Source organism: Octopus bimaculoides, chromosome 19 (assembly GCF_046866305.1).
Source record: "Octopus bimaculoides isolate indiv1 chromosome 19, ASM4686630v1, whole genome shotgun sequence".
Taxonomy (NCBI): Eukaryota; Metazoa; Mollusca; class Cephalopoda; order Octopoda; family Octopodidae; genus Octopus; species Octopus bimaculoides.
The window spans coordinates 48054785-48082079 of record NC_142946.1 but is presented as its reverse complement, the minus strand read 5'-3'; the positions used below and the strand labels follow the sequence as shown (position 1 = coordinate 48082079).

Below are 27295 nucleotides of genomic sequence, written 5' to 3'. Positions count from 1 at the left end.
AGGGGAGGGGGCTTAGTCAATTACTTTGACCCAGCGCTCAACTGGTACTTGATTAATTAACTCTGACACCTAAGGCTACTAGATGCAGCTTTCCATCGGAGTAGAAAAGTAACCGGGTTCTTATGGAACCATCTTGAGAAAAAACAACAACAACAACAACAATAATAATGGTCTTAGATTTTGGCACAAGGCCAGCAATTTGGGGGGAGGTGGTAAGTCGATTACATTGGTCACAAGGATCAACTGGTACTTACTTTATGAACCCTGAGAAGGTAAAAGGCAAAGTTGACCTCGGCAGAATTTGAATTCAGAATGTAAAGATTGATAAACAACAAAAATAACAAAAATGGTTTCAAATTTTGGCACAAGACCAGTAGTTTTGGGGCAGAGGTTCAAGTCAGTTACATTGACCCTAGTGATCAACTGGAACTTATTTTATTGACCCTGAAAAGATGAAAGGTAAAGTCGACCCCAATGGAATTTGAACTCAAAACATGAAGACAGACAAACAACAACAACAATAACCAGTAATTTTGCAAACACACAGACAAACACACAAACTGACAAAGACCAGTGACTACAATAACATTGCTTTGCTTATGCATGCAGGGTTAATGATAATAAGAGCAGTCAGAGAGCGCAAACCTTCGCCAAGGCAACACCAACGTCCTCTCAACGATTAGCCAGAGATGATTTTTTAAAATGAGAATATCTGAAATAAACTCAACTGCTCTCACAAGCAAGACTACTAAAAATGAACCCAGCCGCTCTTAAAAATTAAGCAAAAAAAATATGGAAAAATAATCCAGGATCCTTATCCAGTACCAGATTGATCCCAAAATCTAGTCAGTTCATGCCAGTAATGAGGTCAAACATCCCTGAAAGTTTCATCTGAATCCATCCAGCGGTTCTTGAGATATCTTGTCCATTGACTAACAAACAAACACAACTGGAAACAACACCTTTGCCTTCGCTAAGGCAGACGGAATAAGTGTTCCAAATTTTCACACAATGCAATCAATTTTAGGAGGAAATGGACGGTCATTTCCGTTGGCCAAGTACTTGACTGGTACTTTATGTTATTGACCTGGAAAAGATGAAAGGCAGATTTGATCTCGGCCGGATTTGCGCTCAGAAAGTAAAGAGCCGGAAGAAATCGCATTAAGCGTTTTGAGTATTGTGTTTACCACCTTCATAATAAACAGTTTTGAAATTTTGATACAGAGCCAGCAATTTTGGGGGAGGGGAAAAGTTGATTACATCAACCCCAGTGTTCAACTGGTACTTAATTTATCAACCCTGAAAGGATGATAGCAAAGTCAGCCTTGGCAGAATTTGAACTCAGAACATAAAGATGGATGAAATGCAATTTTGCCCAGTGTACTAACAATTCTGCTAACAAACCTTAATAATAATAATAATAATAATAATAATAATAATAATAATTTTTTTAAAATCAAAGCTTCTATAAATTTCTTTATAATTATTTCTTAGGTGCATTCAGTTTCAAATACACCATTTTCTTTGATACAAATTCAGCTCATCCCACCTGGAAGTTATCTCTTCTGACAGCAAAATGTAAACTGAAACAGTTTATGCAAATAGCTAACGAAAAGCATTGAATTCTTTCCAACCAAACATCAGTAACATATCTAGGGTGGGCAAGGCAGCCCATCTACCCTTGGTGGTGCTTTTATACAGGCGGCACATTTGGGTCAGCTTGTATAAGCCTGTATGAGGAGGAGGTGGACTCAAGGGCTATCCCAGGTGGCACACATGCTAGCAACACCACTGCCAAACGTCAAAGTGTTTGAATGTAATATGAGACGATAATTTGTTGCTTAACACAAATTTACATGGAAGAGGAAGTAGGATGGTGGTATGTTCTCATCTTTCACTCGAGAATTACTGACATAACTAAGAACTGGAACTAGATTGTGAATTCCACTGGCAGTAGTAAAAGTGAAACAAGATCATGTCTCACACACACACACACACACACGTGTGCATGCACAGACTAATAGTAAATGTAATAATTTCCATGAAAAGATTCACCACTATACTCTTTACTCTTCTACTTGTTTCAGTCATTTGACTGCGGCCATGCTGGAGCACCGCCTTTAGTCGAGCAAATCGACCCCCAGGACTTATTCTTTGTAAGCCTAGTACTTATTCTATCGGTCTCTTTTGCCGAACCGCTAAGTTACAGGGACGTAAACACACCAGCATCGGTTGTCAAGCGATGTTGTGGGGACAAACTCAGACACACAAACACATACACACACACACACACATATATATAAATATATATATATATATATATACCCGCTCCCATTGATTGCACCTAGTATAGCACTAGTGTAGCAATAATTGGGTACCCTCCCAGCAGTATACTGGATAGATACTATCCCTTAGTGGGTTGTACCCCCAACCCCTAACTCTCTCACGTTATATATATATATATATATATATATATATATATATATATATACATATACATATATACGACGGGCTTCTTTCAGTTCCCGTCTACCAAATCCACTCACAAGGCTTTGGTCTGCCCGAGGCTATAGTAGAAGACGCTTGCCCAAGGTGCCACGCAGTGGGGCTGAACCCAGAACCATGTGGTTGGTAAGCAAGCTACTTACCACACAGCCACTCCTGCACCTATATGTATGATACAAATGAAGTCTTTCCAATTATAGATGCCGCTCACATTCTTCTCAGTTTTGTGTCAGTCCAAATCTGATGCTGAGGAACTTCAGTCTGCAGTCGATGCCTGTTTAGCCCCTTAGCGCTGAGATTATGGGACAAAAGAGTTAAAGAATGATTAATTTTTCATGATGGTTTTTTTTATTGTTCTTCAATGAATAAGCAATATGTGGAGTGTCTGATCAGACCAACTGGAATGATAAACCAAAATGATGGTTACTACTGCTGTAACAAATTAGTTCCAAATTACTTTAGCCCTTAAGCATCCAGATTATTCTGCCAAATGTAATATTTATTTATTTATATTGCTTCGAAACAATCATGCATTATCTCATAGCTTCAAGATTATGATGATGAAGTGATAGTTTATGACATTGTAGAGCAGGTATGAAAAGCCAGATTTGGCCAGTTTGATCATAAAACAAGTAGAATATTCGGGTAGGATATGGCTGGTTTGAATGCTAAAGAGTTAATGTTACTTTTAATCATCCTTACTACAAGTGCTGTGGGCAGCGCTTTCTGCCCACTTGGAGAACAAACACTTTCTCTGGGTCCCTGTTCTTTCTCCTTCGCTTAAAATAGCCAAACCTGTTTAGTTCTACATTTAAGGTAAGCGAACCAGACCTTACACAAATATAAATTTTGCTCTTCTTTTAGTTTCAAAGTATTTCTCTTCACTGATACGCTATTGTCATTCTTCCCATCGTTTGTTTCTTTTCTTTTCTTTTCTTCACCTTTTTTTACTATTTTACCAATCTACTAAGTTTCCTTGCATTTCAACTTTTTTTTTATTGTATGTGTATGTAAATCCATTTTTTATTGTATGTGTATGTAAATCCATTTTTTATTGTATGTGTATGTAAATCCATTTTTTATTGTATGTGTATGTAAATCCATTTTTTATTGTATGTGTATGTAAATCCATTTTTTATTGTATGTGTATGTAAATCCATTTTTTATTGTATGTGTATGTAAATCCATTTTTTATTGTATGTGTATGTAAATCCATTTTTTATTGTATGTGTATGTAAATCTATTTAAAAAAAGATGCAGCCTGACAGCGCAGCAATAACCAGTGCATTATGGGTAACTGAGTATCATATATGGTTGTTGGGGTGTGCTTTTGTGAAACAAACATTATCCTTAGTTGCAAACCATTGTCATCATAAATCAATTTGTGATAAATGTAACATGGTTCACAACTGAGCATATCATCTTAGGCTCAGCAACATGGGGTCAAAGCACACCCCCTAGAATTTTTTTTGGTAGTGAGTGACTAATGAAAATGCTTTGCACATTCTGGGTTGGACCTGGGTTAGCACCTAAAAAGCAAATTTCATTCCTGCACTTATGCATATCATGTTATCCCAGATCAGTGATCAATGAACCAGAGATAAATAAGGATAGGTGTAGTTTGTACACGTGTGGACTTAGAAGAACAAAACAAGGCAGATTAAATTTGTTTGGAGAATAAAATTACTTTCACCTTAAAAATGATTTTCATACTTCATAGATATTTGAATCTGAAAGTGGTCCTATTCTGACGACAAGGGTTCCAGTTGATCCGATCAACAGAACAGCCTGCTCATGAAATTAACATGCAAGTGGCTGAGCACTCCACAGACATGTGTACCTTTAACGTAGTTCTCGGGGGAGATTCAGCTTGACACAGAGTGTGATAAGGTGTTCTAAACACCAGGTTAACAATGACAAAGTTACTTTACAAAATTCTTCATCATTTTCAAAATTAATTGAAAGAAAAGCAGTTTATTTCAACAGGCACATAGTAATAAAAGAGTTAACCAATCTTCAAAAGTATTTTCCCCTCTTTACTTTTAACAGAAAATTAATATTTTCATTAGATTTTCTATTTCGTTACATTTACTGATCATGATCAGTACAATTGTTTTGGTATTTTATATCGATACTATAGGTTTGAATTTTGTGAATAAAAGAATCTAAATGACACTTGGTGAGAAATAAAGCTAATAACAATATACTGAAAAAATAAAAAAAATAAAATAACAATCCAGCCACAGGTAAATAAAGATGTTTTAATAAATCTGAAATAAATATCCACAATTTCTTCCCTGGTACAAATTGTCATGGGCTGACCCTCTGAATAAATAAATATCTTTTGATCTCTGTGAACTTAGAACTGCATGCAAATGTACAAGACAATTGTGATATATTAGCTGTCGACTGAGAGCAAATGATTTAAAAGAATTTTGTTGTTAATGAAAGGTGGAAGTTTCAAACTCTTCAGTTTTTGGGAAATATTTCCACCGAAACATAATCGAATCGTCCTGATGCAATAAAACTGAAGTGATTGCGTTGTGCGTGTATAGTCTGTGTACCATTTTGCCATTTCTTCACATGCAAGTAGTGGGTTTCTGAGGTCTTCATTATTTTCAACTAAGCCTGCCTTCCATTGATAACCAGCAAAAAGTAAAAGTTTTGCTATTTCCCAGTGTTTCATGAAGATAGCCAGTTCAAAAGGATCGAAGTAATAATCAATTCTTTTGCGAGAGATTCTACCTCGATTCTGAAACTCACAGTTCCAATAAAGTAAATGTTTAACCACATTCATTTGATTACGGCTGACAGCAGTAAGGATTGGTGTAACGCCAGACGGAACTAGAAAAAGAAACAAATTGAAATAAAAATTAATCAAACTGAGTAGTTAGATCATATGCAAGAGTATTTTATTACAGAACTGTTAATTAAAATCAACTCATCAACTGAAAGGTGCGGGTGTGGCTATGTGGTGAGAGGTTTGCTTCTCAACCATATGGTTCTGGGTTCAGTCCCACTGTGTGGCACGTTAAGCAAATGTCTTCTACCTTAGCCTCAGGGTGACCAAAGCCTTGTGAGTGGATGACATGGAAACTGAAAGAAGCCTGTTGTATCTGTGTGTGTGTGTCTTTGTTTGTCCTTGACAACTAGTGTTGGTGTGCTTATGTACCAATAACTAAGCAGTTCAGCAAAAGAGACCAATAGAAAAAGTACCGGGTTTTAAAAAAATATAAGTATAGGAGTCAGTTTGTTTCATTAAAATTTTTCAAAGTAACATAGTAGAGATTTTATTGAACCATTACAAAATTTCACAATTGCAATGAGTTGGAAGTAAAGATAAATGTTAGACAGTTTCCATAGATTTTATTGTATTTGGGGAGAGGCATTCTCTTTTAGTGCCTTATTATTTAACACACTCACCAGTTCGATTTCCACTCATTTACTTATTTATTTTTTCTAAAATTTTCATTGCATCTTGCAACATTTTCAGTTGTCATTGTCTCTATCCATTTTCAGAGCTGCATTCTTCTTTTTGAAAATAGTTGTATGCTGTCAGCTTAATGTGACAGTCCCCTGAAGGGAATAATACTACTGTTGGTTAGACCTAGGAAGCTGCACTGCTTCCTGTCGGCCTTGACACATTTCCTGTGTCCTTATGTTTACAAGGGGGAGACAAGCACCTCCACCCAGCTAAGCCTGCGTCCAGAGACATGTTTCTGAATCTGGATGCAGGCTTAGCTGAGTGGAGGTGCTTGTCTCCCCCTTGTAAACATAAGGACACAGGAAGTGTGTCAAGGCCGACAGGAAGCGATGCAGCTTCCTAGGTCTAACCAACAGTAGTATTATTCCCTTCATGGGACTGTCACATTAAGTTGACAGCATACAACTACTTCATCATATCACTACTGCATAAATCTCTCTGAGAGATTTAGAAATGTATTATTTCTGCGTTCTTTTTGTTTGTTTGTTTGTTTGTACGTCAGTGTGCATGTCTATATTCTATGTACTGTTCATGTAGTTTTGATTACTTTTTCTGATGAGCTGTAAGTGCACCTGAACACTATGTAAGTTCATTATATAAAGGTAAGAATAATTGTATAATCATCAGACGTAGTCAACTGGAAATCTAATGCTTGGATTCTTTTGCAGTGAAGGTATAAAAGTAAAGGTCTGGCTAATAAGCCAATACAATTTTTGGCTGCATTAAAGAAACCGAAAAAAAAAAAAAAGCGTTGAAAATAGGTGCAGACAAAATGAAATGCTAGGTCTAGTTCTTCCAGAGTTATGTCCCTTGGATTGGATTATGCAGTCAAAAGGAAACCCAGCAGGCGAGGCCAATGTGCAAAGAATTTTCATTGCATGTGTGTGTGTATACGAATGAAGTAGGGTGAAGTGTTATGAGGAGAGGGTGAGAGAAAGAGAGGAATGGTGGGAGATGGGGAGCTAATGAGCTGGTTTGTGAAGGAGTTTTATATGTATGTATTATATTGTAAGCGTGTATGTGTATTGGTGAGATGTGTGGTGGGGCAATGCGATAAAGCGAGTGCAAAATTGTGAGAGGAGAGAGAATGGGGAGGAAGGTAGGGAGACAAATGGAGGACGAGACTTATAAGAGAAAAGAAATAAATAAAGAGGAGATTGGAAGAAAGAAAAGAATAAGTGTCAAAATACATAAGAAAGGGAGGAAAATAATTCCAATAGGGCCAAATGCCAGATATGACTGGTATGGAGGACTAGATCAATTAGTGAAAATATAATTCCATTCATGAAGGCAGGGGGTAAAAATTTTGTATCTAGAGTTTAGGAAGGTCCACAGGTAAAGCAAATTCTTCAGGATAATTCCTTTGGCTTTCTGCTGCTGTGAAGACATGGCCTACACTTTTCTAGCAATCTCCAGTTGATTTAAGACAGTGCAGCTTTTATCTTCAAAAAATCATATATACCTGTCTAACACTGAATTATCATACCTTTCTTGGATCTTAAAAGGAGGTTTGTGGTTGCTCAGTTTGGTGTTGGAAAGATCTTCCATTCATCCAACATATCAGTGACCCCTGTATCTTCCCATGGGAATCCTTTGACATTGCTTCCATCTTACTCATGATACAATAGCATTTTAGTGGGTATTTTTTCTGTTATATCTTCGCTGCACAAGAACCCAAGCTTACAACTCTCTCTCTCTCACTCTCTCTCTCTCACATATACAAACATGCACATACCATTCCATCAACCTGAGGATGGTAGGCTTTAGTGTATGCACGGTGATGACATCTGGTGCAGTAAAAAGAATCAATTCAAAGGTGATTCTCACATGTTAGTTAATTTTAGCTCCTTGATATTTCAGGCAATACCATGCTCACAGGTGTGGGTGCAAGTGTATATTCCAGTACCGCCTGACTGGCCTTCGTGCGGGTGACATGTAAAAGCACCCACTACACTCTCTGAGTGGTTGGCGTTAGGAAGGGCATCCAGCTGTAGAAACTCTGCCAAATTAGATTGGAGCCTGGTGTTGCCATCCGGTTTCACGAGTACTCAGTCAAATCGTCCAACCCATGCTAGCATGGAAAGCAGACGTTAAACGATGATGATGATGATGATGATGTATGTATATGCATATATATATGTATAACAGTCTCTCTATCCTACTTAACGTGGATGTATTATAAGAGCACATTAATACTGCAGTACTTGTCTTGGGAAAGTCACACATACAGACGTTTAGTGCATAGAAGCTCAGAGATATTAGAAGCAGACAAGAAACGCTCAGCACTGGTAGTGGAACTACTATATCACTTGATTTCAGTGAGTTTTGCATTTCACCTAAGGCAGGTATTCAATAACAACATGCTGACCAAATCTCGCTTTCACCAAAATATGGTGAGAAACACTGACTATTCAGTCATTAGTATCACCATTGCCAACAGGCCAAGCAAAAGTCAGATATTAGTGACAGACGTGGCTGTGTGATAAGAAGCTTGCTTCCAGCCACATGGTTCTGAGTTCAGTCCCACTGAGTGGCATCTTGGTTAAGTGTCTCCTATTATAGTCCCATGGGTGGACTTGGTGGATGGAAATAGAAAGAAGCCCATCATATAAATGTATATATATTATATTATATATATATATATATATATATATATATATATATATATATATATATATATATATATATATAAACATACATACATACATGCATACATACATATATGCATATATATGTATATATCTATGTGTCTGCATCTTTGTGTATATGTTTGTCATCCACCACTGCTTGACAACTGGTGTTGGTTTGATTATGTCCCCATAACTTTTTGGTTCAGCAAAAGAGACCAATGGAATAAGTCCTAGGGTCAATTTGTTTGACCAAAACTCTTCAAGGCAGTGCCCCAGCATGGGCTGTAATCTAATGACTGAAACAAGTAGAAGAGGCAGTATTATTACTGAATGGTAGTCTCTGTTTCTTACTTAATGTACAGTATTCATCTATGGGTACTGGTGTAGTTATGTACAGAAATTAATTACTGCAAGGTATATATGGCCAGGAATTAATCATACTGTACACTTATGGGTGTGGTACTTCTTGAAATGTTGTCATGCAAAAATTAACCAAGATGTGAAATCATCTCCTGACATGTTTATTACACCAGATGCTAGGTTCCAACACATAGGGAGTGATTTGATTGGATCCTTTGTCCCTTCGGAAAATTACTTCTATTTGATGGCTTGTGCAGACCACTGACATGCACGGACATGTTGACATGACCAGGGTCTCTTCCCATCACAGATATATCAGTGGAAGGCAAGCTGGCAGAAATGTTAGCACGCCAGGCGAAGTGTTTAGTGGTATTTCGTCTGCCGTTACGTTCCGAGTTCAAATTCCGCTGAGGTCGACTTTGCCTTTCATCCTTTCAGGGTCGATAAATTAAGTACCAGTTGCGTACTGGGATCGATTTAATCCCTTTGTTTGTCCTTGTTTGTCCCCTCTATGTTTAGCCCCTTGTGGGCAATAAAGAAATAAGAAACGTTAGCATGCTGGTCAAAATGCTTAGCGGTATTTCGTTAATAAAAAGAAGTACTAGTTACACACTGGGGTCGATGTAATCGACTTAATTCCCTTGTTTGTCCCCTCTATGTTTAACCCCTTGTGGGCAATAAAGAAATAAGATATATCAGTGGAAACAGCAGCATGAACTTTATTTACAAAACTGGATTTTTCAGTTTGGTTTCCGTCTATTATCATACACAGCCTAGGCTTGCAGTTAGGATCTACCCTTTTCCCTGCACTCACAGACCTTGGATATCAACATATATGTTCTACAGCCTGAGGCCAATGAAACGGTCAACAGGTTCCATCAACAACTGAAGGCTGCTCTCTGTGCACAACATAACCCTGACCATTGGCATGAGCTTGTTCCCATTGTTTTACATGGTTTACATGCAATGATAAAGGCTGAGACAAGTTGTACCACTGGTATATGGAAGTACACTTAGGCTACCTGGACACTTAGTCACCCATAACTCAGAAACTACGTCACAAGATCCAACCAAGCATCTGGACTGACACAACACATGTCAGACATCTCTTCAATCGGTCCACATCAAAGTATTTCAATGGCACCAAAAGAACTGAGAAGACTCATTCATGCTTTTGTATGAATCTTTCAGCAAAGCACATCAACCATCATACCAAAGGCTGTATAAAGTTGCACATAATATCCCAAATATTGCATCTTATTCTTCAAAGGCCAGCATCTGACTTGACCATTTGACCATTTGAAAATAATATTTTTTTTATGGAGGACAAGCTTCTACATTTCTTTCCCTTGTATGAAGAGCTGTTAGCAAGAAAGATTAATTGGAGCTCCTCATGCATCTCAAGCTGAACTGGGATGGACCAGAAGGTCAAGACATTACATTCACAAGGGCAATGAAACTAATCTTCAGTTTGAATATTCATACTCACATTTTCTTTTCATTATTTTGGATTCTGTGAAACTTTGATTCTTAGGTGGTGTTCATGTAGTGACTTGGCACTGACTATAATGTCACCAGTTACAGACGCCTCATTGCTCTATCAAATTAAATATGATAAAGTCATCAATTTGACTAAGAGTTTTGTTGTTTGGTGGGTTCCATTATCATGCATTTAGCTTGTCAGTCACTAATTTTTCTTTGACATCTCATTGATCATTGTTCATCAGTCACAGTTTTCCTCCACCAAACAATAAATGAGGGATTTTGCCTATCTATTAGAGAACCACACACCATTTAGCTGAATCAATGTCTCATGTTCTTTCAACCATTCATACAGCATTTTCTCTGTAAGCATATTTTGTGGCTATTTCACGCATGCACGTACACACACACACACACACGAAAATCAAAGAAAAGACTTTCTCATATTGTTTCACGTAGATTTTCAACACACTTCTCTTTGAATGAATAATTTTACCTGCCATGCCAATTTTAATTTTCCTCTTTGATATTTTATCTACTTGAACATTTTTTTCTCTTTTTTGTTCCTTACCTGCCACATTTAACTTTTTATATTATTTCTTAAATTCAGGTGGTGAGCTTGAAGAATCATTAGCATGCCAGGTGAAATACTTAGCGGTATTTTGTCTGTCTTTGCATTCTGAGTTCAAATTCCATCAAGGTCGACTTTGCCTTTAATCTTTTTGGAGTTGATAAAATAAATACCACTCAAACGCTGGGGTCAATCAAATTGACTTACTAGCTCCCCCGAAATTGCTGGCCTTGTGCCAAAATTTGAAATCAATATCATTTCTTAAATTAAGGCAGTGAGCTGGCAGAATTGTTAGCATGCTGAGTTCAATACTTAGCAGCCTTTCACATGGCTTTATGTTCTGAGTTCAAATTTGGAGTTGATTAGACAATTATCAATTGAATACTGAGGGTGATGTAATCGACTTACTCTTCTCCCTAAATTGCTGGCTTAGTGCCAAAATTTGAAATGACTATTAATTCATAAATATATATATCTATATCTATCTATATATATATATATATATATATATATATATATATATACATATATATATATACACATATATATATATATATATATCTTGCAGGATTATTTATTTTTATCAGCTGAGTGGATTGGAGCAATATGAAATTTAGCTATTTGCTCAAAAAGTATAATGCATCACCTGGTCCAGGAATTGAAACCATAATCTTACGATCAGGAGTCCAACACCCTGACGACTACACCATGCGCCTCCACTTTTAATTGATACGAAGGGAAGAAATTCAAGAAACTAATACTTACACACCATGTTTGGAATGGAACCTTGGTCAATAAAAAACTGAACCAATTCAGCCGAACCAACAAAAGCTGCACATATCAAAGGATGGCTATATTCACACATTGTCAAGTTTAAATTACTTCCTGCCTGAGTCAGTAAAAATATCATAGATTGGATATTGGCATCAATGTCAGGAGCAACTCCAGCTTCCTGTTTTACCGTGATATTTTCAAGGATACAGTTTGTGAGGGGAATCTTGCCAGACCTGTCAGCCATATTAGGGTCGGCTCCGGCTTGAAGGAGGATTTCAACAACATCAACATTTTTGGTGAGCACAGCCAACTGGAAGTTAAAAACAAAAACAGAAAAGTTATTAAAACATGTTAATATGTTTTAAAATGTTTACCTTTTTCTGTAGAGACGACTATCACTCATCATCAGTCATCATCATCATCGCCATCGGCATCACAATCATCATCATTGCCATCATTGTCATTGTCATCGTCGTCGTCATCATCATCATCATCATCATCATCATCATCATCATCATCAGCATCACAATCATCATCATTGCCATCATCGTCATCGTCGGTCAAACAGAATTTGTTGAGGCAGATTTTCTATGGCCAGATGCTCTTCTCTTTGCCATTCCACACTTGTTTCCAAGCAAGGCCAGACATGTCTTAACAGAAGATCAGAAATGAAGGACACACCTGTATGACAGTGACACTTGCTTACAACTATCATGTGATGTCAAGGCAAGGAGGCAGTAACACACACACACACACACATGCATATATGCAAACGATTGTTTCATGCGACTCCATTTAATTAAGCAATGTGAACATTACATCAAATGTAAAATGCAGAGCAATCCTGTTTACTGTCTACAATGTTTACCCCTTACCCTACAAAGAAAATGCCAGTGTCCCCTTAAGCTTTGAATCCCTAGGTCTGATAAGATAGTCCATAAATCAGAAACAAAGAAACAAATAAAATCAGTGACACTTAAAAATCTGCTTAAAATTATTTACTAGCCTGTATGGTCTGGCTAAGTCAAAATGGTTTTTTTGTATTCTTCCTTTCTACTTGGAGAGTTTAGATGTAGTTACAAAAATATGTCCTTCTGTTGAAATGTAATTTCATTAAATTTCTATATCTTTGTGCAGCTGAAGATTGCTCTACATTCTATATTTGATGTAATGTTCACATTGCTTAAATAAATGGAGTCGCATGAAACGATTGTACTGCATTAACTTTGGATATCCTTGTTGCTTATTTTGACTATACATATATATATATATGATATTTACCACATGAACTACGATGAAAAATATATGAGAAAGATATAGTATATAATTTTTTTGTGTGCAGGGGTTCCTTGAGACATGTAATTTATTTTAAGGGTTATGCAAGGGTAAAAAGGTTGAGAAACACTAATCTATATATAGACACAAGGTTACACTGGGTGCACCGATTGAAACTGAGTAAAAAATTGAAATATTCACACATTCAATTTAAGCTACTGGTACAACCTGAGCCTTAACCATTAAGCATTTAAATTGGCCATATATGGCCTAATAATCTATTTGTTTTATGTTCATACTGACCAGATCTGGCCTCTCACACTTACCAAACAATGTCATTCTAGAAATATACACTCACATCATCAAAATTTCAAAGCTATGAGATAATGCAGGATTCATTCAAAACAATGTGAATAAATAAGTTTTACTTTTGACAGAGTAATGTAAATACTTAAGGATTAAATAAAGGGAGACACACCTTGTGTTTATTTGATCAATTATGTTTTGGTACCACTGACAAGACACAAAACTTGTTTGGCTATGAATCTTTTGGTAATGAGAACGTTTCTCACATGGTAAACTCATATTTATACAATGTCTGGTGTGTGTATGTGTGTGTGATAAATGCAGTTTTTTTTTTTTACATTTCATACTCACTGTTTTGTTTCATTTTTATTCTGGAACACTTTGATATTTGAAAAAAAAACCTAGCAAAAGCAACAGATTAGTAATTTAACAATGTTAAATTTTTTTAAATACGTGTCCTGCCTATATTTTTAGCAATGTCTAAGGTGCTCTAAATAACTCTTATAATTCTCAAGGCTGTCTACATCCAACATGATCTGGAAATCTTCCAGCTGTTATATGCATAATAAAAACCTGATAGAGATATCTAAAATTCCTACAAAGATTATCCAAAAGATTTATGAATTTCCAATGGACCTGCAGTAAATAAAGATGTCCATCATATCTTTTACTTGTTTCACTCATTAGACTATGGCCATACTGGAGCACCACTTCGAAGAAATTTTTAGTTGAATGAATCAACCTCGGTACATATTTTTTTAAAAGTCCAGTATTTATTCTATCAGTCTCTTTTGCTGAACCACTAGGTTATGGGGACATAAACGACACCAGTTGTCAAGTGGTGGTGGAGGACAAACACACACACACACACACACACACACTTACATATGACAATTTTGTTTCAGTTTCCGTCTACCAAATCCACACGCAAGGCTTTGATTGGCTTGAGGCTATAGTAGAAGACACTTGCCCAAGGTGCCATGCAGTGGGACTGAACCCGGAACCATGTGGTTGGTAAGCAAGCTTCTTACCACACAGTCACTCCTGCGCCTCAGTGAGGAATTATGTTTCTTTAGGTTATAATACAGAAGTGGTTTTCTCGAGAACATTTATATTCTGATGACCATGCTTCCATAGCAAATCTGTCAAAGAACTGAAGAAAAAATTCAAGACAATGAAGAATTGTCTGGAGCACCCAGAAAAAAAAAGATAATTCCTAAGAGAAAACACATAATTCTATTGGAAAGTGGCCTTGATTATAGGTAGAAACTTAATATTGTGAATTCAGTGCAAGCTTTGAGTACACAAGGAGGAAGATTTCTGGCAGGCTGACAGAGAAGCAGAACTTCAAATAAAGCAGGATATACCAGGGTCGTTATCAGTAAACGATGGTTTCTTTATTATTTATGTGACGTGACTAATGATAGAGAAGGTTTTACATAAAACATTAGTTTACTGCAGTTGGAAAGCAGTGGTAGAAGATGAAGACACTGTTAATTCCATTGACAACAAACAGTTTATGTGTAGGCAGCTTGTATGATGTTGCATGGTAGTGAGACAACATGGTTAGTCAAAGATCAACAGCAGCTGGAGAGAGGAAGAGTGAGGAGGGAGGGAGAGAGAAATGAGGTGAGCATGAACTATTGGAGATGTGATATTAACTAGCACAGTTGATGGAATATGTGTGTACTGAGACAGAAGTTGTATATTTCTGGCATTGGCCCATATATACATACAGCAGATATTATTGCACTAATGGGACATGTGATGTGTACTTGACGACAAAAAGGTGTCAAGGAAGGCAGCTTCTTAATAAAAAGCCATAGGAAATATGGAAAAAAGTGGCAAAGTTAAATCTTAGAATGTGTGGATTTACTGATGATTGTTTTTCTGATCTTGTGATGTACACTGAAGATGTTGAACAATTTTTTAACTGAGTATGAAATAGATTTGATAAGAAGATAACAAAAAAGTAGATTTAATGCAATAGCAACTGCACTTTTTGCTTGGTGAGAAAAGTTGATCCTAAGACCCTTACAAAATGCTTTATTAATTAAGTAATGATGAACAGTTGTACAAACAGCGGTTGGTATTGGTTATAGACAGTCTTTACTTGCACAGAGCTTCATATCCTAACATTTTTCAGAGGCATTTAATTTTAATGCCACAGAAGTCACTCTAATGTTGTCAAATTTTGCTTGCCTGATGTTTCAGCCAGTTTCATCCTTCATTAAGTTAATTCTAAATGAAAGATTTTATTGTTATGCTTACATAAAGGTATTTTGAAGATGAGTGAAAATTCATAACACAAGAAATAAACTATGTAACCAATGAAAACACCACAGAACCAAATAACTTCCTGTCATCATCATCATCATTTAACATCTGTTTTCCATCATGGGTTGGATGGTTGGCATCGTCTGTCTTTACGTTCTGAGTTCAAATTCCGTTGGGATCGACTTTGCCTTTCATCCTTTGGGGTCGATAAATCAAGTGCCAATTGCGTACTAGGGTCGATCTAATCGACTGCCCCTCCCTCCCCCAAAATTTCGGGCCTTGTGCCTAGAGTAGAAAAGAATAATTTACCCCGTCTGACATGAACACACACACACACACACACACACGAATCCCGCCCCCACACACATTCACCACCACCACCACTATACGTACCCCCACAAAAACAAATCGTCCCACAAACACACATCACAAACATGTAACCCCCACACGCATATCGATATCCCCCCCTATAGACACTCGCACCCAAACACCCCCACCTCCCACACATACCATTACTCCTTACACAGACACACACACAAACAAACAAATTGTTTCCAATTTTCGCACAAAACCAGCAATTTTGAAATGAATGGGCTGATGGTGGTGGAGTTAAGTCAATAACCATCTACTTCGATACTTGACTGGTTGCTTATTTTATCGACCCCACCCACTGAATGAAGCTTCCCCGATGTTCTTACGATTCTACCAAACCTCTTTTACCACAGTGAACAATAACAATAAATAAATAAAATAACACGGAAGTTTTATTATGATTCGTGTTCCCTTAGATTCCAGTTTGACCTCGATTAATTACGATGTAGAAAATATACATACATACAAAAATACACACACACACACACATTCTTTTATTTTATTTGTTTCCGTCGTTTGACTGCGGCCATGCTGGAGCACCACCTTGAAGGGTTTTAGTCGAACAAATCGACCCCAGGGCTTTTTAAAGCCTGACACCTGTTCTATCAGTCTCTTTTGCCGAACCGCTAAGTTACGGGGACATAAACACACCAACACCGGTTATCAAGCGGTGATGGAGGACAAACACAAATGAACAGAAACACACCAACACCGGTTATCAAGCGGTGATGGAGGACAAACACAAATGAACAGAAACACACACATACGCATATATATATGATGGGCTTCTTTCAGTTTCCATCTACCAAATCTACTTACAAGACTTTTGGTCGGCCCGAGGTTATAGTAGAAGACACCTGTTCAAGATGTCACGCAAAGCATTAAATAACTGTGGGCCCCTGAATCTCAAGTTATTGCAGTACTTGGTCCTCACACTAGACGGGATGGGTGAGAACAGTGTAGTGACGTCCAGTTCGGAAGCTGGTATAGCTCTCGATGCCACAGTTTAGTGCCAACCCTTCAGGATCTTTCATACGTATATCATTGCCTATCTTTCCCGTCTTCGCTCCAAGGAGCTGAATCGTAGGTCTTTCAGTCTCTCTCAGAAGTTCAGCTGTTCCATTGATGCAATCTTCCTGGTGTAGGACCACTGAACTGCCTCAAGTTCTGCTATTAATTTGACATTCTGGGGTGACCACGTTTGAAGGCAGTAGCCCAGACAGCTGAGGACAAATGTCCTCTATTGAACCAGCACAGTTTCCTGGTTCCTTGTACTGAAAGTTCTCAGAATCCATCCATTAATTCGCACGCGCATTCCCACCATCTGGTTGGCACAAAAAAAAAACGGTTTCAGAGGAGAGGTAGAAAGAAGGGGGAGGGAGATTTGTAATCGGGCATGCTGGAAAAAGGAGAAAAAAGAAAGAGAAATAGACATGTATGTATGTATGTATGCATGAATTATGTATATATGTATGCATGTATGTACGTATGTATGTATAATGGAATACCCACAGAGGAACCGTTCTCTAAACGAATAGATTGAATAACGAACAGTTAAAAAAAAAAAGAAAATAAACTCGCATAACGAACTGGGATTCGATTAACGAATCACGAGTGGACTACGCATACATATAACTGACTGCGAATCTAATCGCTTTGCGATTTGAAATTTGAAAAACACACATGTAGACAACGCACGTGCAGGAAGAGCATATAACGAACAGTACGCTAATTTGGCTAATTTTATAGCAAACAGATTTTCTGAAAAAAATTCGATTTAGCCAATGTGCTAAAATTTGAACAACAAACCACGAGTAGATTACGCACACACATTTACTCAATCACATATCTACATATAAATATATATTTAGGTATTTGCTATTGACGGATAGACAAATAAAACATCATTTTATGCCTTTGGATGAGGAAATATCTCGCAGAGATGAGGACTGACTGGGACACAGCTTCCGAGGGTTTCTCGGGACAACCCGAGCAAATAGTGACAAACGGTGGTTGTAGAGATGCCCTGCAATGGCGTGTACTTCCACACCTGACCTGACCTGAGTTTAAGAGTGGTTTGGAACGGTTTGTCCTTACGTATATGTATTTCAAATATTAATGTTACGAACAATTTGGTTTACGAACACGGCTCCTGAACGGTTTATGTTCGTATATAGAGACTCCACTGTATGTGATGTTCATGTTAGTATATATATGTAAACATACATACACACATTTTTTATATACATACACATGTGTGTGTATATATATATATATATATATATATATATAAAAAATGGCGGAGGCCGGTTTATGGGATTACTTTAGGTTTCCCGTCCTTAAAGGGTTTAGCTTTATGGCGTATCGTCAGATCCCAAAAGACCTGTTGACCCATGACCTCTTCATTTTAATATATATATATATAGAACGTTTATAACTATGAACAAGTCACAATTATAACTATTTATTATTTATAATATATCCTCCATGTTTTGTTACATTATTTTCTAATTATATATATATATATATATATATATATATATATATATATATATATATATATATATATATATACATATATATATATATATATATATATAGAGAGAGAGAGAGAGAGAGAGAGATACATACATATACACACACATATGTATGTATATAAACACTAGCATACATACATACGTACGTACATACATTATTGCAAACAATTCCTTCGCCGAGTTAATTTCGTAATTATACGCGTGAGAGACACGAAACAATAGAACAACATATTTTAGGAATAATCGACAAGAATATTCATATATCTGGACACCGATATAAAAAAATTATATGAAAGAATTATAACTGATTTGAGAATTCTCCCAAAGTCAGTTGTAATATCTGGATCTTACATTTGGTCTGAATTCTAGAAAGTTTTTTAAGAAATAGAGGAAGATTACGTACATGTAAAGCCGTAGAATTATTTCTATATTCTCTCATATTGATGTCAGCTCCAGCTTCAATTAAATAATTAACCAAAGAGGCTGAATATTCTATACAGGCCAGCATAAGTGGAGTAACACCTCTCGTTGTTTGGCGATTTATATCAGCTCCTCGACTAAGAATTAACTTGATGTCTTCGTGACATACAGCCTGCACAGCACAATGAAGAGGCGTGTTCCCTTTGTGATCAGAATCTTTCGCTAAACCAGGTTCTTTTTCCAGTAAATATTCGGTAATTTCCCGTCTTCCTGCCATGATGCTGTACATAAGTGGTGTTTGACCCCAGCGGTCACTGGCATCCGCTGATCCGCCGTAATCCAGTAAAACTTTCAAACATTCCAACCGACTTTTTTCCGATGCAATGTGAATCATTGATTTGGATGGAATACCGTTCAAATCATAGCAATATGTGTCAGCCTCAGCTCCCATTTTTAAAATTTCCCGCAGCGCTACCGGATCGTCGTCTTCTATGGCAAGCAGCATGGCCACATCTTGGTCTGTGATATCCATTTGGGTTGGTTTTATTAATTGGCAATCAGACCCCAAAAAAACAACAACAACAAACAAGGGTGTTATGTTAATTTTTATGAACTTACTTTGCTTTACTTTTAAATTTTAAAACCAGATAAGTTTAGTTGTTAAGTGAAATTGATAATTATATTCATAGAATTCTAAATTATTTTAGAATTGTTTGTCCCCCTCTATGTTTAGCCCCTTGTGGGCAATAAAGAAATAAGAATTCTAAATTATAACTTCAAAATGTCTACATCTGTATATGTAATTGTTTTGTTGATGTATCTTAGCAGAGTATACTAACGTGAGAGACTGTTCTTGCTAATAACACAAAAGCTGAAAAGAGCACAATTATGAAAATAGTCTGTTGAAACTCTATCGCTTTTACTTCAAGGAGAGGAGTTTGCCAGTTGTCCTCTTCTTTTAACAAGATCAGTCTGCTAGTATCAGACACTTCTACATAGAATCCTTCTCGCTGTTATCTTAACTACATTCTTGTGCTTGTAGTAACGGCATTACTACATGCTATTTACCAATTGGCCTTCAGCTTTTGCAATTTGCGCAGATATAACTTGGGCAAAATGCCAAATACTTTACAGTGACAATAAACACATATTTATATTTACAGATACACACACACACACACACATATATATATATATAATTCAGAGGAAACAATTGTTTTAGTACGCAGATTTCGCGCTTTGGGAATTATTTTTCTTATCACCATTATATACACATACCAACAGGATTGTTTAACTTACCTGAGAAACTAAATTTTAAAACATATTCGAATTAAGATAAATTTAAATCTCTTTCTTTTTAATTTCTTTCGATATTAAACAATGTGTGCGTGTGTGTGTGTGTGAGTATGTATGTGTGTATATATATATATATATATATATATATATATATATATATATATATATATGTATATGTGTGTGTGTGTGTGTGTGTGAATGCATGTGTGTATAGATATATACACGCATACATGCATATAATATGTACGCATACATATATGTATTTAAGTATATTCGTTAACTGGGCAATAATTCTCTTTAATGAAAGTATATTAATGATATTCATTTAGGTTACAAAGAAATGCCTTTATTATTTGGTTCGGGAGAAAAAAAAACTGTAATGTAGCTATATGTTTGTTGATAGTATATCAACAGAAACAAAAGACCCCCCCCCCCTGTTTACAATGGAAAACAAACAGAAAATCATGATATCCATGATTTCCAAACAGCAACGGTAACAGAAATTATGACTGCAATCAATTGGATTACTTTGGATGACTAAAATGTGCAGCGTCTCAGATCTTTTTAATAGTATTCTGATTTGAGGTACTCTTGTACAAAAGGGTCACCAACTATTCAGAGTTGAAACATTTTCACATCCTGAAGAGGAACCTTAACTTTTGGTATGCAAGCTTAGTTACGTTGCAAATGCCCCAGCAACATCGACTATGAGGTTTGGTATCTTTAGCTGTTTGAATTGAGTTGCGATGACATAAGACAGTTACTGGCCAACTGCGGCTCGTGGGACTCTCTGAAAGGCATGTCTAACGTAAAATTAGCTTCGACTCTTCTTTTTAGTAGTGCTGCCCGCTTGATAATGATGTATGTCTCATGCTGCTAGCTTCTCGAAGAAGGTTGCCAATGCCTGATATAAAGTTAGCGACAGTGTTTGTAACTGGTCAATAAAACCAGTTGTCGTGCCCCTATTGCGCGATGGGATCATATACAAACAACTTTTTCTAGGTATTTCTCGTTACTAATTTGCAGAAAGGCTCTGCAGACTTTTCTTCTTTTTGTTTTTTTGCCATCGCCATAGGCATCCCAAGTTCTCATGTCAGTGCAATCCATTCTAACACCTTCCCGTCACTTTGAGTTTGAAGTCGCTTCATTTGTCCAATTCCCCGAGAAAGACTTTAACCAGAATACGTCACCAGTTCCCGAGACACAGAACATCCTTTACTCAAGATTGACAAATTTATTTTAATTTCAGTTGAATTTGAAATAGCACCCAACATTGTAAACAAACCTACCAGGCGGTCAGCTGTTGACCTGATTTCTAATGATGCGCTTACAAAAGGTTTCTTCTGTTGTTTTAGCTGGGATATGTATATGAAAGTTTCCAATATTTTGGCCTTTATCTCTCTATCTATCTATCTATCTATCTATCTATCTATCTATCTATCTATCTATCTGTGTATCTATCTATCTATCTATTTGTCTGAATTAATGTCTGCTTTAATGTTGAGTTTATAATAAAACAATTTTACGTTAAACAAAAGGATTACTCAATACTTTTTGAAGAGAACATATCCATTATTCTTTACCAAGAAAAGTGTTGACAGTGCAATGAAGCCCAATGAAGGCTAAGCAAGCCGAAACTTCGAAGTCACTATCAACATTCTTGCTAAAGACTAATGTGTGTGTGTGTGTGTGTCTGATTGACAGAGAAGAGAAAAGTATTTAGGTTTTTATTTTGTAAAATGCTCGCAGTAGAAGTATCATTGTGAAATGTCTTTGCGCATTATAATATTAAATGATATCAAATGAAAAAATATGATAATGGACCTCTTTCCCTGGAATCACTTTCATTAATAGAAGTTTTCAAATCTTACTCTTGCACACATACTTATGGACTTTTCCCTTTTCCCCTTAAAACTTTTGAGTCGAAATTAGAAACGTGAGGAGGGAAGGTTTTCATAAAATGTACAGAAGACTCAACAGGTGATCAAAAGGTGGACATTTAAAATGACAACTGAGCGAGTATACATGAATAAAATCCAGAGAGGCAGGGTCATTTTAGAAGAGGGATATACCATCAGTTCATTTGTGTGTGTGTGTGTACATACAATGATGCATACAAGCATGCATGCATGTATGAATGTATGTGTGTATATATATGGGGAAGGAATCTGATATGAAGAGAAAGAAGCTAGAAAATACTAAGAGAAGAAAATTGTTTCAACTTTGTCCAATATGAAAGATAGTTTAGTTTATTTTCATGCTTTTGAAATAAGTTTTGAGTGTAATGAAGAAACAATGTGTCTTTACCTACAGATTGTTTATATATATAGTGATATATAAAAAAGTGTTAGCTTTGATATTTTTTATGAATAATTATTTAAAATTATGTAAAAGATAAAAGATCCATTTGCAGTAACTTGTCCTCTCCAGTTTGACTATAATGATACCAAAATATAATAATAATAATAATGATGATGATGATGATGATAATAATAATAATAATAATAATAATAATAATAATAATAATAATAATAATAATAATAATATTAAAAAGCAATTATTTTGAGATGAATGTCATTTAATTTTGACATTAATTTCACTTACCTCAGATCGCTTGAAGTGTGACTGGGTAAGTATGATAGGTGGGTAAAATTGCAACTAACCTGTAGGGGGGTACGTTTTCCACGTGGCTCGTACAGATTAATTTCAGCACCTACGGCAAGCAACAAGTTGACAACATCTTTCCGTATGTCGGTAGATTCGATCTCCCTGGACATAATGACACTCATCAAAGGAGTAAAACCGTTTTGGTTGAGCGCATTCACGCGTGCATTGTAATGAAGCAATATTTCCATAAACTCCAGCATACCGTTCAGGGCAGCGAAATGTAGACAAGTGTCTCCATACTTATCGGAATCATTTATTAATTCTGGCCTATGATCCAACAGGATTTTGACCACTTCTGTCCGTCCAGCTAAAATACAAAACATTAGCGGAGTTTGACCCCAATTGTCCCGTGCGGACAAATTGGTGTCTCTGTCTAGTAAGATATTAACTAATTCTTTTTTACCCTTTTCACAGCAAACATGCAAAAGTGATTTGGTGCTAATGTTTGCTTCATCGATGAAGAAAGAATCCACATCGCAACCCATGTCTAATAATTCTACAAACCGCTCGTTATTCCCCTCTTCGACAGCTTTATATAATTCCCACTCCATGTTTTCCAAAATTGGATCGTTGCTTCTTTGTTCGTCTTCTGAATCAGCAGCAAATTCTTCTTCCATGATTTAATCTTATTTGAAGACAAGGTTTTAATGCAAAGAAACCATGAGCAAAACTTACAAGAATTCTGTTTATATATACAAAATATTATTACTTTCTGCTAAACTAAAAACCATCAGCTGCTCCTTCTGCCCGAGACTACCTTCTACTAAGGAAACGGCACTAAGTCTTCAGTTTCATTCTTTCTTTTTCTTTTCTCTTGTGGTGGTGGCGGTGTGGGAGATAGGGATGGTGGTGCGGCTGCGGCGGCGTCAGTGAGGGTCGCGGGGGAGATGGTGAGAGAGTAAAAAAACAAAAAAAAAACGGCGACTATCGTCGAGTGACTGCTGTTAGCAGAGATGCAAAATGTGCTGTGAGAGATTTTATGAATCTGAGATCAAACCAACACAGACAATGTTATGTATATTTTCAGAGGAATATTAGTCGGTATTTTTACTCGTATTCTGGAAGAATTTCAACAAATGCCTTTTTTTAGAAATAAGTTTTTTTTCACAATTTCGCGCCGCGAATATTTTGGAGATTCCGTTCTCCATCATATGAAATATTTCACGTATTAACAGGACTTACAGCAGACTAAAACTCAGATTAACCCCTTTGTCAAGGTATTTCTGCTGAAATTTACTGCCTTTGTTTCTCCTAATTTTGAAAACAGTCAAGAATTTAATTAAATAACTTTGTCCATTAATAAGAAGGTGATTGGTACATAAATTAACATAAAAATTTGATGCAAGTTTTTAATATAAATCGCTTTAAAGCAGTAAAATTTGTATCAAAACCAAAGGCAATCTTGAGCAGATTGATATCAAAAGGGTTAAAACAAATAATTTAATCAATGACTTAGAGACGCCATCTGCATGGAAATGAATAGCTAAATTGGTATTATCGTATTTACTGCCAGGAAAACTAACAGGTCAAGTTGGTATGATTATGCAGTGAAGGAAAACAATATTAGTCAACAATTAGTAAATATTGGTTTCAAATTTTGGCACAAAGCCAGCAATTTCGGGAGAAAGGGTAAGTCGATTTCATCGACCCCAGTGCCCAACTAATACTTATTTTATCAACTCCAGAAGAATGAAACGTAAAGTCCACCTCGACGCGATTTGAACTCGGAATGTAAAGATGGATAAAATGCTGCTAAGCATTTTGCCCAGCGTGCTAACGATTCTTTTCTACTCAAGGCACAAGACCCGAAATTTGGAGCGGGGGGACGCAGTCGATTAGATCGACTCCAGTACATAACTGGTACTTAATTTATCGATCCCAAAAGGATGAAAATGAAAGTCGACCTTGGCGAAATTTGAACTCAGAACCTAAAGACAGACGAAATACCTTTGAGCATTTCGCCCCGTGTGCGAAATAAATATTTTATACTCCATCGTGAACGAGTCATTTAAGAACACTCAAAAGCGGTTATATTCCACTTCTCGACATTCTCTCGTTTTATAATCATAGATTAAAGATGGAGAATTATCGTAAGCAGCTGATGTTAATATTACCTTTTTTTCATTTATCTCTTACTCGTTTCACTTATTAGGCTGTGGCTATGCTGCGGTTCCGCTTTGAAGGGGTTAGTCAAACAAATCGCTCCCAGTTCTTTTTTCTAAGCCTGGTACTTATTATATCGGTTTCTTTGCACCGAACTGTTAAGTCACGGGGACATAAACGAACCAAAATCAGTTGTCAAGCGGTGGTGGAGGACAAACACAAACACAAAACACACATTATCTGTCTGTCTGCTTACCTCTATACCTGCCTACTTGTCTGTCTGTCTCTCTGTCTCTCTGTCTCTGTCTCTACCCACACACACCTGTCTACACACACACATTCATAACTGGCTGCTTTCAGTTTTCACTTATCAAATCCACTCATAAGGCTTTGATCGGTCCAGGGCTATAGAAAAAGACATTTACTTCAGATACCACGCAGTGGAACTCCTAAAAGCAATAAAAAACATGGCTGTGGGTGTTGGGACTTATTAATTTTCCCTTTTAGATCAACCACTATCAAATATTGTACATTTACTCAGTGATACACCCTCAGCACTTCAGCAACTACAGTGAAGTTTATGTTTAGCTGATGAAATCCTAATAAGACCAAAATGTATTTGGAGTTATCCCCCCTACATCCCAAAATAAAATAATTTTAGTCATTGACATATATTGTTGTTTCCTCACTATATTAGTTAATTTTCTTTTAAATTTTCAATGATTCCCACATTATTTTAATCAATATTGATTGGTTTAGAGAAGCTTACATTGATAATTGTTTGAAAATATATGTCAAGATAAAAACAACTATTAATAAAAGTTTCTAACATAAATACAAGTCGTATAAGGTTAGTAAATTGAATGATTATAGTACTTGATTGGTAACCACTAGTGTAGCTAAGCGGGGTGGCACTTTTGGTTCTGCTGTAGGCAATGTGTGTGTGTGTTTTTTGTTTTTTGTGGGATTTGTATCAAACGAAATGTATGTATGTATGTGTGTGATTGTTGACATTTTAGTTACAAAATAAGTTAATTAATTCAACGGAATACACTGTCTGCAAGTCGTTGGGTACAGCATATTATCCTCCATTTTCTAATTGCTATATATATATATATATATATATATATCTTTTATTTTCTCCTTGTTTCAGTCATTAGACTGTGGCTGTGGCCATGTTGGGGCGCCGCCTTGAAGGATTTTAGTTGAACAAATTGATCCCAGTACTGAAGGTGATGGTGCTGCCTAATCTCCTTCTCTCAATTTTGCTGGCCTTCTGCCTAAATAAGAAACCATTCTGTCTCCGGCAAAGCATTTTCCACACCATTATAATTATTTATCCTAAAAAGGTGGCAAGAAGCATTAGCACGCCAAGGAAAATGCTTAATCACATTTCATCTGTCTTTATGTTCTGAGCTCAAATTCCATCAAGGTCAGCCTTGTCTTTCAATCTTTCAGGGTCAATAAAATAAGTACCAGTTGAGTACTGGTGGGGTGATGTAATCAACCAGCCCTACCCCTGCCCACCACAAAATTCCAGGCTTTGTGTCTGTAGTAGAAAGGATGAATATTATTTATCCTAGGGCAGCTGGAAGGTAACTTTGCTTTTTTAAATTTAGCAATCTGGCAGTATTGTTAGCATGCCAGACGAGATGCTTAGTGATATTTCATCCACCTTTATGCTTCGAGTTAAAATGTCATCAAGGCTGACTTTGCCTTTCGTCTTTCCAGGGTCGATGAAATAAATACCATTTGAGCGCTGGGATTACTGTAATTGACTAGACTCCTCTGCCGGAATTTCAGGCCTTGTGCCTGTAATAGTATTATGTATCCTATGAAAATGGTATTGTAAAACAATGGGGGGGGGGGGGAGAAAAAGAAGAAAGAGAAGAAAGAAAACTGTTTAAACTAGTTGTTTGTTTTTATTTGAAACTTTGCAAAGTTGATCCTGCGGTGATTACCAGACAAGAAGGAAATGCTGGAGTCATTTGATCCATAGGTTTCTTAAATATTATTGCAAACAGATGTTTTTATGTTCCACACGGTTGTTGTTGTTGTTGTTAACCAAAATTTTATTGACTCAAAGTTTTTTTTAAATTTTTTCTTGAAGTTTTGCCATTCATAAAAACAAAAGTCTTGAACAATTTTCTGAAATTTAGCCAAAAGACATTTTTTTGGTTTGTATGTAAAAGCAAATTGGATGAAAACTGGATGGGTGTTACAGTTGTATGCTAAA

General features: G+C 36.5%; 1 protein-coding gene across 2 annotated transcripts; it reads right to left on the bottom strand.

Annotated features, from left to right (window-relative positions):
• Window positions 1-4746: 4746 nt before the first annotated feature.
• LOC106868365 (uncharacterized) lies at window positions 4747-25548 on the bottom strand. 2 transcript variants are annotated; one of them, XM_014913583.3, is made up of 3 exons: window positions 22953-25548; window positions 11798-12116; window positions 4747-5349 (listed from the first exon to the last, which is right to left on the bottom strand). In XM_014913583.3, the coding sequence occupies exons 1-3, from the start codon at window positions 23571-23573 to the stop codon at window positions 4904-4906; spliced, it is 1386 nt and encodes a 461-aa protein (XP_014769069.1). In that variant the 5' UTR covers window positions 23574-25548; the 3' UTR covers window positions 4747-4903. The 2 variants fall into 2 exon arrangements, with proteins under 2 accessions (XP_014769069.1, XP_014769070.1); XM_014913584.3 differs by lacking the exon at window positions 22953-25548 and adding an exon at window positions 18977-20059.
• Window positions 25549-27295: the final 1747 nt, after the last annotated feature.